The sequence below is a fragment of the Protopterus annectens genome, chromosome 2.part0 (assembly GCF_019279795.1).
Source record: "Protopterus annectens isolate FY-2018-M chromosome 2.part0, PAN1.0, whole genome shotgun sequence".
Lineage (NCBI taxonomy): Eukaryota > Metazoa > Chordata > Ceratodontiformes > Protopteridae > Protopterus > Protopterus annectens.
Window position 1 is genome coordinate 1,007,484,730 of NC_056728.1, and position 12,694 is coordinate 1,007,497,423.

A 12,694-nucleotide genomic window follows, 5' to 3' on the forward strand; every position below is an offset into this window, starting at 1 on the left:
TTTGTCCTGGGTTCTGCAGGCTCTTTCTCTGCCCCTATTTGAGCCGGCTGCCACCTGTGACCTGAAATTCTTATCTTGGAAATTCTTATTCCTGGTGGCTATAACTTCAGCAAGAAGAATTTCGGAATTACAAGCATTATGTATCAAGAGCCCTTATCTGATCTTTCATAAGGACAGAGTATCACTTCGAACTAACCCATCCTTTCCCCCCAAAGTGGTTTCTGAATTTTCCATTAACCAGTCCATTGAGCTCCCTGTGTTTTTCCCAAATTACTCGAACAAGGGAGAATATTGCCTACATTCCCTGGATGTTCATAGACAATTACGCTTTTATCTGGACAGAACTAATTCATTACGCAAGTCAGACCAGCTTTATGTTTCCTTTGCAGGCCCTAGAATGGGAGGTTCTGTATCAAAAGTTACTTTGTCTAAATGGCTCATGGATTGCATTTCCTTCACATATTCACTTACAGAGGGATCTAAGCTGGGCCAAATCAAATCTCACTCAACTAGGGCTATTGCAGCATATGTTGCCTTCTACTATAGGGCCTCCGTGGATGACATTTGTGCAGCTGCCATTTGGGCTAAGCCCCACACATTTATCAAGCATTACAAATTGGATCTGATCTCAAGGGGAAGAACGGCCTTTGGCTGAATGGTTCTAAGGAATGTTCTTCCATAAGGGCCGCCCAGGTTCTCCAAGTAGCTTGGGATTCTGTCCCATCAGTGATGAATAGGAAGAAGAGTAACAACTTCAGATAAAGAAGTTATGTCTTACCATAATGTTCCATCTGAGTTGTTGATCTTCTTCTAGTCATCACACCCTCCCACCGTCCCCCTCCTAAGGCTCCTGGCAGAACTTCTGGGTCTTCATGGTGTATTAGGGTTTCTGCGCAGAGATGGCCTCTGGCTTAGTCTTTCTCTATATGTTGCATGCAAACTTGATCTGAGGTAATTGAGCAAAGGGCATTGTTGGTAGCTGCTTAGCTTGAGAGTTTTTGGTGCATGCAAGCTTGGTATAAGGCCGACTCGGTTCCGAGGGCTCGGAACCGAACCCATCAGTGATGACTGGAAGAAGATTAACAACTCAGATGGAACGTTATGGTAAGACATAACTTCTTTTTCTGGGGATTCTAAAGGTAACCAGGCAAAAAAAGTTAAAATTTCAGAAAATGTTAAACCGGTAGATAAAAAAGATGGGGATATGCCAAATGAGTATGGAGGTAATAATTGCTAGTACTGTATGCATTGCATTGGTATGGAGGTAATGAAGTCTTAATCAGCTAAATTGTAAGAATGCTTTGTTTATATGACATACAAGTGTTTTACAGAGTAGTGTAGCTTGTAAGGAAAGTTCTTGGGAAAACATTTTGAAAGTGTGGGTAAAGAAAGTAGTGGTGTTACTACTGTTTTTTTGTAATGTATATCTGTTTATCTTATACGTGTGTTTCGCATTTTTGTGCATACATGTGGTGTATATTGACTGCTTTGTATTGAGTGTGTTCTGCAATTGCATCCGGAACAGAAAAAGAGGGAGTTCCCATCAGCTGATGCCACTGTGATGTCACAAAATGGGCAGGAGCATGGATGGGAGAGGGGGTGGGAATGGTTGGAGTTATGGGTGATGCGAGGTGTGTGACCTTAGTCCAGTTTTAGCCACAAAGAAAGGTGGCAACCCTAGCAGCAACACAAGTACTGAATGTGTTGTAGTCAGGAAGGAAAATCAGAAACATGGGAAAATATGCTAAGTAATGCAACAGAGATTGTTTGTGGTGCATGCATCCTTATTTTGTCTTGCACTTAAAGTTCTTGTACAAAACAAATTACAGACGTGTTTTCTCTATTATGACTTTTTCTGTTGACATTTGACATGTTCTTTCTGTTTATGTTTTAAATTAGTGACTTTGTGGCACCAACCCCTGTTGGTGGCCATGCAGCAGCTTCAGTGAAGACCATGTCCAAGGCACCAGCAAATGTCCGTAAACCAGCTTATTCCAGTGCAGCAACTGTTTCCACTTTCCAGAGTGGTGGAGGCCCAGGCACAGGGAAAGTTACAGGTCCGCAGTCTGCCAGCCAAGCAGGTAACAAGTTCTGAAACTGCTTTGTCTGCCTTAAGTAACATTTGTGTGTAATGGTTGTGGTTTGTGTACAAAGTATTAAGTGCTTGATTTTTAATGTTTATATACAAAATGCAATGAAAAGAATTGTGTTTGACAAGAATGGCAAGAATTTTTAAGTTTGTCTGTTTGAAGGTATATATAGCTAGACATCTTACAGTCCTTGTGATCACTTTACTAGTGTTATTCCTATCTTCCTATGAGTTTGAAAATGTGGACATTTAATTACACACCTTCTCACTTGTGTCTCATATATGTCTGGCTAATGTAACACATCTCCAGATCATAATTTGGTGCAGATCTGTTTCCTGAGTTCTTCTTAAGTATTTCATTTCCCCAAGTGTTTCTCTTTTTTCTTTCTGTACACCTTTCTCTGTCAGTTTTTTAATATATCTTCTCAAGATATAAGAACTTCGGCTTACTGCAGTTAATTTTACTGTTGCTACAATCTTAGAGTATTGAGCTACTTAACACATGGGCACTGTGATTTAACAAATTGTTCATCTCACTTTTACAGGGGCTTTTGCAGTGGGAAACTGTTGGGATTTCATTGTCAGCTGACCTCGCTTCAGCCTTTTTTGCTGTTGCCCTTATATGTTGTTGAATGATGAAAAATAACTCCTAATATAGGGTCGTTACACACACTGACTTGTGCACTTAATAACTGTCGTGAGGGACATGGACTAGGCAAATGCTCATTTTGCTTACAGTACATATTAAAAAAAATAAAATCCTTTCATGAGTAAGACTGGCTTTGTTGACCCTTTCCATGGATTGACTACCTAAGATTTCCCATTAGACTTGCCATTCATTTGTAGCTTAGAATTAGGTACGGGGGTCGATTATGTCAGGGCATCTAGTGTGGCAAAGCTGGGTAAAATGTGATGCAGACATTAAGACAAAAATAAGTGCATTTCTCTGAGAAGAAGAAACTACTTTAAAAGGTAATCTGGAATAAACAGTGTTGGTTAGTAAATATGAAATGTAATACATAGAAAGTGATGCTAAAGATGATGGCAAACGTTAAGTGAAAAGGAAAAATGTGCAACTCCAACTAAACACTTGCCCATCTCTGTTTCTTTTGTATTGTTCTTAGAACACAGTCATTGTCTGATTAGGCTAAGTGATGCACATTGTAGAAAAAGAAGTTATGTACCTACCATAACGTTCCATGTTAGTTGTCTTCTTCTCGCCTTCTTTCTTGCATTTTGGGTTCGGAGCCGATCCTCGGCTCCGACTCGGCCATCTTCAAAAGCTCTAGAGCTGCTTACTGGCTCGAGGCCCCCCTATATCCCATGATGCCTGGCGCTAGATACCCAGATCTCGTTTGGTAGGTCTATCCTAGAATGCATAATTCCTACTGGGGAAGACTACTAAGCAGAAGGAAATAGCCAGAGAAGACTCAGCCAGTGCAAAAACAAGAGGAACTCTTCTCGGCCCACTAGGACAGAGGGATGGAGGGTGGGACGCAAGAAAGAAGGCGAGAAGAAGACAACTAACATGGAACGTTATGGTAGGTACATAACTTCGTTATGTTAAGTTGTCTATCTCGCCTTCATTCTTACTGGTTGGGATAGCGTCCCTAGCACCTAAAATCCTGGGTGGCTCATCGGAAAAGACTCTTCAGAACAGTGGAACCAAAATCAGCTCTGCTCCTGGAAACCAACTCCAACTTGTAATGCGAAATGAAAGTATGTGGGTTGGCCCATGTAGCCGCAGCACAAATAGATTCCATGGGCAACCTAGCCTGAAAAGCCACTGAAGTGGCTAAAGCTCTGGTGGAGTGACCCTTTGGTTTGACCGGTAATTCTTTATTCCTGAGTTGGTATACGAACGTGATGATAGAAGACAACCACGTGAATAAGGTTACCTTGGAGACCGGAAGCCCCTGTTTACCTACAGCATAAGACATAAACAGTTTATCTGATTTTCTAGTGTCTTTGGTTCTATGTAAATAAAAGCGTAGTTGCCTGTGAACATCTAACTGATGCAACTTGTACTCCGCCCTGTTGGAGTGGTTAGGGAAAAACACAGGAAGGTCTATGTACTGATTTAAGTTACTCTCTGAAGAGACGTTAGGAAGGAAGGAAGGATTAGTCCTCAGAGCAACCCTGTCATTGTGGAACACAAGGTATGGAGGTCGGATAGAAAGAGCCTGTATTTCCGAAACTCTTCTGGCTGAAGTAATAGCTACCAGAAAAAGGGTTTTCCAAGATGAGAACTTCAGTGAACAAGAAGCTGCAGGTTCAAAAGGGGGCAAAATTAGTGAAGCTAAAATCAAATTTAGATCCCACGGTGGTGGAGGATCTCTGACTGGGGGCCTGAGCAGAGTGGTTCCTTTGAGAAAGGCTTTACAGAGCTTATGGGACATGATATTGTTTTCTGATAGGCCAATGTGAAAATTTGAAATTGCCACTAACTGAACTCTAATTGTAGCGGAAGTGGACCCCGCATGGAAGAGCTCTGCAAGAAATTCCAAAATGGAGTGTATGAGGGCTGAAAAGGGGTCAATACGTTTTGCCTCTGCCCAGGAAGAAAAACATTTCCACTTACTAGCGTAAGTTATTCTGGTCGTAGACTGGTGTGACGACAAAAGGATTTCACGCACAGAGGGGGAGATATCTGGGAGCCTGGCTAAGGTTAGAAGTGGAGCAGCCACACTGTGAGCTGGAGAGAGTGCAGGGATTGGTGTAGCCCACCCGATTGATGAATCAGGAGGTCTGGAACTAGGTCCAGAGTCCAAGGCTGTTTGAGAAGATAGCGATGCAGGAACGGAAACCATATTTGTCGATGCCAGTAAGGGGCAATGAGGATCATTTTGCAACCCAAAGCAGTAGCCTTCTGAATTAGTTTCGGTATGAGGGGGAAAAGGAGGGAATGCATAAAGAAGTCCCTGGGGCCAATCGTGGACTAGAGCGTCTCTGGCGGAATGCCCGGGAAGTGGAAGGAGAGAGAAGAAATTGCTGCACTTGCTCTTGAAGGGAGTTGCAAAAAGGTCGCAGCAAGGTTGGCCCCATCTGCGGAAGATTTGGTCCGCAATTACCTGGTTCAGAGACCACTCGTGAGGCATGAGAATTGCTCTGCTCAGTCTGTCTGCTATGACGTTGGACCTCCCAGGGATGTGCATTGCAATCAGAAACCGTTGGGAAGATATCGCCCACTGCCAGTGTCTGAGTGCTTCTCGACATAAGGGGCAGGACCTGGTTCCACCCTGCTTGTTAATGTACCACACTACGGACATATTGTCCATTTGAACTGCAATGGTCCCAGTAGGAAGAGAGTCCTGAAGAGCCTGCAACGCTAAGAGCATGGCCATCATCTCCAAGACATTTATGTGCAGATGATACTCGTGAGGTTGCCAGGTGCCTTGGACTGTTCTGCCCTGATAATGCCCCCCACCCAATCAGGGAAGCGTCCACGGTCACTGTAGCCACTGGAGGGGGGAGAACAAATGGTCTGCCGTGGAGCACTGATGTGGAGACCATCCACCACGCAAGATGCTTCTTGCATGCCTGAGTGATCATAATCATTTAAGACATGAGAAGTTGCTGAAAGGACCATTGGGTGAAAAGAAGCCACTGGAGGATCCTCATGTGAAAACGAGCTAGAGGGACAAGTACGATCGCTGCTGCCATGAGACTTAGCGTCTGAAGGACAAATCTGGCTTGAATCCTTTTGCATGCTAATAAAACCTTGACATGCTGACGAATCACTAGCACCCTGTCTGGTGGGAGGCTCGCTAACATGTCTTTGGTATTTAAATTTGCACCTATAAAGGTAATAGATTGACAGGGCGACAATGTAGACTTTTCTAAATTTATTGTGATAACTAGCCTGGAGCAAGTGTGGATGGTGCAGTCTCTGGCTCGCAGAAGGTGATGTCTGTTGGTAGCAGTGAGGAGCCAGTCGTTGAGATATGGAAACACCTGGAATCCTTGCCATCTCAGGTGAGTGGTAACTACCACCATACATTTGGTAAACACCCTGGGGGCTGTGGTGAGACTAAAGGGCAGAGCTCTGAACTGATAATGGCTGGCTCTCAGCCGGAAGTGAAGGAATCTTCGGGAGCATCTGTCCATTTTGATGTGGTAGTACGCATCCTGAAGATCTATGGAGCACATCCAATTGACCTGACCCATAAAGGGTAAAATGGACTGAAGCGTGACCATCCGGAACTTCATTCTTTGTACAGACTTGTTTAGTCTGCTGAGATCCAAAATGGGTCTCCAGTCCCCTGTCTTTTTTGGTACCAAAAAGAACCTTGAGTAAATTCTGGATCCTTGTTGGTCTGCTGGGACTTGCTGGATGGCCCTTTTTCTTAGCAGTTTTGAGACCTCTTGCACTGCCTGGTCCCTTAGATTGGGTGGAACATCTGGAAGGGACTTGTTTGACATTAAGGGGGTGCGAACAAAGGGAATTCTGTAGTCTCCGGATATGACGGACTGTGTACCCATTTGTCTTGAGTTGTGTCTTGCCAGGCTCTTGGGTACAGCGATAATCTTCCCTCGACTGCCTCCAGAGTTTAGCAGCCAGGCAACCCTTCAGGGATGCTGGAAGGGCTTGTCAGAGAAAGATTCTCTGCTGCCCTGGTTTTGCGGACCCCCTGTGCCATGAGGGCATAGTCTGTTATTGTTCCCTGCTCTGCCCCTGGAGGGAAACTCACCACGTGTGTCCGGCAAGGCTCCTTGGGATTTCCAGAACCACATCTTTCCACTCTTCTGACCCTTAGGATATGGTCTGGAAGGAGTGGAAAAATGGACTCCTACGGCAGAGAGAGTCTTGCCTTCCTGCTCACACCTGGTAAGGGCATCTTTCACCTGTGATCCGAAGAGAGAGAAACCATCAAACTGGGTGTTGGTGAAAGACACTCTGAATGGTTCCGCAGAGTTACATAGCCACATCCAAGCGTGCCTCCTTAGAGCCACGCCTGTGCCTGCGGCTCTACTCGCACCATCGGCTGCATACGAAATGAGCCACATGGAGGAGTTTACCACTGAATTAAGAGTCGCTAGCTGGGAGGCTGCCTTAGCATGGGCCCCCTCAGCTGATGGATCATGGAGGGTATCTCCAAGCTCTTTCAGGAGATCCCTCTGAAGACAGGTAAAGTGGCACAGGTAATTCAGGGACCACAAGGAAAAGGTCGCTGAAGAGAACATCCACTTCCCATATCTGTCCATTGTCCTGGACTCCTTGTTAGGGGGATGGACAGATGAAGAAGTTTCAGCCAACTCCTTCTTTGTGGCCGCTGCTACCACCATGGCATCAACGGGGACACCCTTGGTCAAGAACTGTTTGTCCTGTGGGGCAGTAATGAACTTGGCAGGTCTTCTGGGGGTCGGTTCCACTGTGTCTGAAGCCATCCATGCCTTTCGAGCTACCACAGACATCAGTAGGTTGAAAGGCAGAGACACCCATGAGGTGGAAGTTCGGGATCCAAATGCATCCAGGAATACCGACTCATCCTCGGAAGGGCTTAGGGTAGTCCAGTTTCCCCTCTGCCTATGCATCTCAAGGATGTCTGAGAAGGTGACATTTTCAGAGGGGGATCTTGGGGACCCTTCCAACTCCTCTAAGTCGGTATCTGATGTGACAGACTCAGGGGAGTCAACATGCTTCCTCTTGCATTTTCTCTTGCGAGGTGGCTCCTCTGAAAGATCAGGCTGCGGCCTCGGAAGAGGAAGATACACCAAAGTGGTGTCCTGGAGCGCTGGATCCCCACACTTGGGGTCTGGAAGAGGGGCAGAGGCTGACGCAGGCACCCTAGGGGGAGGAGCCGATGGGGTTGATCATGGGACTGACTCAGGGGCCAGTACACTCCTCATCACCTCGAAGGTGTCCCTGCCCGGATGCAGAGAAGGCTCAGGCTCCGAAGAAACCAGAAGCCCCCCCCCGCACTGAGGGAGACGGCTCCGAGGCAGATGTGGGAGCCGAGTTCACCTGCACCGAAGCACCGAGAGGGAGAGTGGGGTCGGACAAGAGTCCGATGCCACTCGCCCCCTCGGAGCCGACGAGGGAGTCTCGGCACCCAGATCCCTCCAGGGAAGGTACCATGGAAGGGATCGGAGCCGATGATGGAACCGAAAGAGAGGGTATCGGTGCCGACGGTTCCATGACTCGAACCCCAACGAACTCCGGCTCTGAGCTCATAGAAAGAGTCGGAGGAGGAATATCTACAGCTGTGGACGGAGCCGACTCCTGATGAGGAGGGCTGGACAACATTTTGGCTAGGGCCTGCGATTTTAAGAGCCTACTGACCACTCTTTCCAAGTCATGGTCCGAAAGTCTAGAGGATCAAGAAGAGTGGGATGATTGGTAACTACGCTCCAATTGCAGCAGGGGCAACTTCGGAGCCGAACATATCGACTCCAAAGAAGGAGACCTGGATCTGTTTCTACTCTCAGCCGGCTCCGAAAACTGTGTCGGAGCCGAATGGGATGGAGGGACATCGGTTCCAGCCGGAGCCGAAATGTCTTGGGTGGCTTCACCCAACGACGGCTCCGAACTGGGAGCCGACAGTTGAGGTGGCCTGGAAGATTTTGCCGGCTGAGCCTTCGCTGGTGAATCTTGGGGTTTAAGCATACCCCTCAGAATCAATTTATTTTTGCGCTCCTGCAGGACTCTTGGACTGAAGGCATGACAGATCGAGCAAGAGTCTTGCAGGTGCACAGCGCCCAGACAATAAACACAAGAAATGTGACCATCTGTCAGAGACATCTTCTGACAGCATGAATCACACTTCTTGAATCCGGATGGTTTTGGATCCTTGGATATCCTAGGGAGAAAACCAAGGGCAAGTTTCCACACAGATGGTTAAGGTAACCAACAGTAAAAAAAAAAACAAAAAAAGTTACCACAAACCACTACAAATACCAATACAACCAAAAAAAATATCTAGAACCATCACTAAACACTAACAGTTTGTTTTAAAAGGGGGATAGAAAGAAAGGCTAACCTCTAACTTAAATGGAAAGGGGAGAGAAGGGGGGAGGGGAAACTCTCTAACTAAAACGAGTTTCTTAAGGAAGGTGTAATGCTTATCTAGAAGAAAAACTAGCTACAATACTAAAGTCTAACTAACGAAAAATTCTACACTATCAATATAGATTTTTAACAAGAAAAAAATACAAAAAATAGTAAAGCTTATACGACCTGAGCCAGTAGAACAACCTCGTAGCAGAAGCGGCAAACGAGATCTGGGTATCTAGCGCCAGGAATTATGGGATATAGGGGGGCCTTGAGCCAGTAAGCAGCTCTCGAGCTTTTGAAGATGGCCGAGTCGGAGCCGAGGATCGACTCCAAACCCAGCCAGCAAGAATGAAGGTGAGATAGACAACTTGACATCTTTCATTGTGTATGCACTGTCCCCTTGTGATTGAAAAAATTCTCTTTCTTGATGTCTGTTTTCTTTGTATGGTAGTACAGTACGTTTCATGTACATACATATAAGCATACACACACACACACACACACACACACACACATATATATATATATATATGTGTGTGTGTGTGTGTGTGTGTGTGTGCGCGTTTTCCATTTATTTCATTTAAAACAAAAAATTGTAAATGAAAATTTGCCCTTTCCCCATTGTTGTGCAGTCCAGGAGTTGGTATGTGTAAAGCAGGGGATGTGGAGGATGTAGGGGACTTGCCCCCTACATTGAATAGGTTTTCAATATTTTGAGTTTTCATTATTGTAATACCCACAAATATATATGATCTACTTCAGTTGATCGACCGTACATAGGGTCGAACAGCAAAAGATCTTGACCAAAACATCAAACCCCCAAAAGAGCGACTTTTGTTTTTTATTTAGGGGAGACAAGCCCCACTGCACCCCCTACAGATTACATATATCAACTCAGAGATCACACAACAGTGAGTTAAGGGCAAGTCTTTACCCCTGCCATTGCCAGATCTCCTACATACAAATCCTGGTATTTATCTGATGTGTGTGCAATGTTTTTTTCTCTCTTTTGTTTGACCCTTGCTCCAGTGTTGCCTACCCTTAGTGGTTCACAGCACTCTGAATGGTTGATCAACTGATGGGGGCCCACGTACGTATATGTACATGGATAAATGGATACCCAGACAACATGGTTTTTAAAATGGGCAGCATCCAAAAGTAATGACTGGTCATTGTTTTGGCTATGCACCCTTAAGGTTTCTGCTCAGTTTTCTAACTTCTGCAAGAATGTGGCAAAACCAGAAGGAAATTACCAGCTATCGTGTCAGTAGCATTATCATATACCATGCAGAGTTCTGTGTTAAGATGTCTGTTAGTAGTAACCCCACCCTTGATTTTTATTTTTAGTGTCATTTACTTTACTTTATAAGGTCTTGTTGCAATGTTTTACTAGCATCTGATTTGCCCTCCAGAGTTTTATTATCAGTTTTTGACAGCTGCTGCTGGGTCTTCATAATGTGGCAGTCCCAAGCTGCCTTCCTGAGTAGTGTAGAGGTATACAAGGATATGTTGTGGTAGAAGGTCGGCATACCATTGTTTAGGACACCTAGTGTTAAAGCCTCTATGCATTTTATTTTATAATAAAGGAGGGAAGCATGCAGGTACAGTTTTAGTAATGTTATGATGTCTGAGCTTGTTTCCACTACTGCTAGCATAAACTGTTCTTTTTTAAAAGCTCTGCTATATACTAGTGGACAGTCATGCATGACATTCTGTCCTCCTTAAACCAGTGCTCTATTACAAGAGGCAGTCATGCACATGATATTCTGTCCTGTAGGTCTACCCAGGCACAAAAACAAAAACATCTTATCGGCAGTGTTTACCAGTTTCTGAATCGGGGTTATCATTATTACTTACACAAAGCAAAGTATTGTGCCGACTGAACAGACATTCTACCTTTGATAAATTTCACAAACAGATTACACACACACACACACACACACACACACGCACACACGCACATACACACTCAGACACACACACACACACACACACACACACACACACACACACACACACACACACACACACACACACACACACACACACACACACACACAAACAATTTATTCCATGTTAGCTTGTAAATGCTGATAAACTTTCATCACCCCTTTTAGAATGTATTGTTATTGGTAGCACAGTCTAAGTTGACTATAAATAAAGAAAATAAACTGGTATTCTGGCTGTATGAACATAAGCACCGGAAAAAGCAATACTGTGATACTTTTTAAGGGTTCAACCAGTGTTAGATCAAACTTCTTGATCCTGAGTGCATAAGCTTCATGTCAGGACCTGAGAAGATGTGTGATACAGCTCTGTTAGGAAGCCTCGATCTAAATCTGAAATGCTTTGCATACAAAACTGTAGTGAGTGGCTTTGTCCAGTTCTAGGAACACTTGGCAGGTCAGAACTTCCAGACTGAAATGTGTGCCTAGGAACCATCTCCAGAACAGATTTCCAGGTAGCCTTCCACCACGTGAAACAGCTGAAATGAGCTAAATCTGAAAGACCAAATTAAATACTATTGGGAAATCTTACTTTTCTAAGCTGGACTGCTCATGTGGGAAGGAAATTCTTCCTGCAGATTCGGTTAATTTTGCTTGTTGGCTTTACACTTTTTGCATTGTGTTTTTCATCATGGACTTAACGTCACCACTAGGGGGCAGCATAAGAAAACTTTATTCAAATATGTTATGAAGGAGGAGTGGGGGGAAACTTGCAGCTAAACCATTAGCTTATTCATCATTGTCTTCACCCATGTTTCATAATTCCATATAAGAAAACAGAGGTGATCCAGAGAGCTCGAGTGAAGTCTGGTATCTCACCTCTGATCCATAGGGTGACAGGACCAGCAGAAAACAGAATATAAAGGATTAGTCCAGATAAAATCACATTAAGTAGCAGATCTTGGAGACTCTCTCTCTCTGTCTGATACCCTTCCTGTGGGAGGAATGACTGACGACACTTTGTTGAAGTTTCCAATAGTTTATTCACTTAAGTAGGTAGAAGGATGAGTGGTCTTGTTAGAAAAGAACACTTGCCCATCTACCTACTTAACAGAATAAGCTACTGGAAACTTCAACAAGGTATATATTCTCCCACTTGGAGAGGGTATCAGAGAGATACAGTCTCCTAGATTTTCTACCTAAATTAATTTCATATAAGAAAGGAAAGAAGAAGGATACAATAGGGTAAAAGAGAAAGAACTGGAAGAAGAAGAAGGAGTTGTATTACAGGGAGAAAGATTGAGAAAAAATAAGGTTACTGTTCGACATCCATCTCTGTTTTTGGGCTGATGCAGGTCCAGCATTTAAGTATTCATCCCATACTGGCATCATTTCCTTTCCAATTTTCGACCATCCCTTTTCGTGGTTCAGCAGATGCCTGCTCCTGCCCAGGATGGGATTGCCATCTTCGACATCTCCTGGATGCTAGGTGTTTCCTGTTCTGTGTTTAGGTGCCTTTAGCTCCCCAGTCACCAGCCCCATCATATGCTTCCATGGAGACACAAGAGTTGCCTCTGTGTGTTTTAATTTATCTTGCCACATCCATTGTTTGTGTAACACTCAGCTGGTGGCTGCTGTGGCGAAACCTGACCTTATTTGACAGCC

General features: G+C 44.7%; 1 protein-coding gene across 13 annotated transcripts in view; it reads left to right on the forward strand.

Annotated features, from left to right (window-relative positions):
* LOC122793337 (PDZ and LIM domain protein 5-like) overlaps nt 1-12,694 on the forward strand; it is a 2,364,325-nt gene that overhangs the window by 1,740,739 nt on the left and 610,892 nt on the right. For all 13 annotated transcript variants that reach the window (XM_044061256.1, XM_044061255.1, XM_044061265.1 and 10 more), the window contains one exon: nt 1,900-2,081. In XM_044061256.1, coding sequence (XP_043917191.1) covers nt 1,900-2,081 — 182 coding nt within the window. The remainder of the gene's footprint in view (nt 1-1,899; nt 2,082-12,694) is intronic.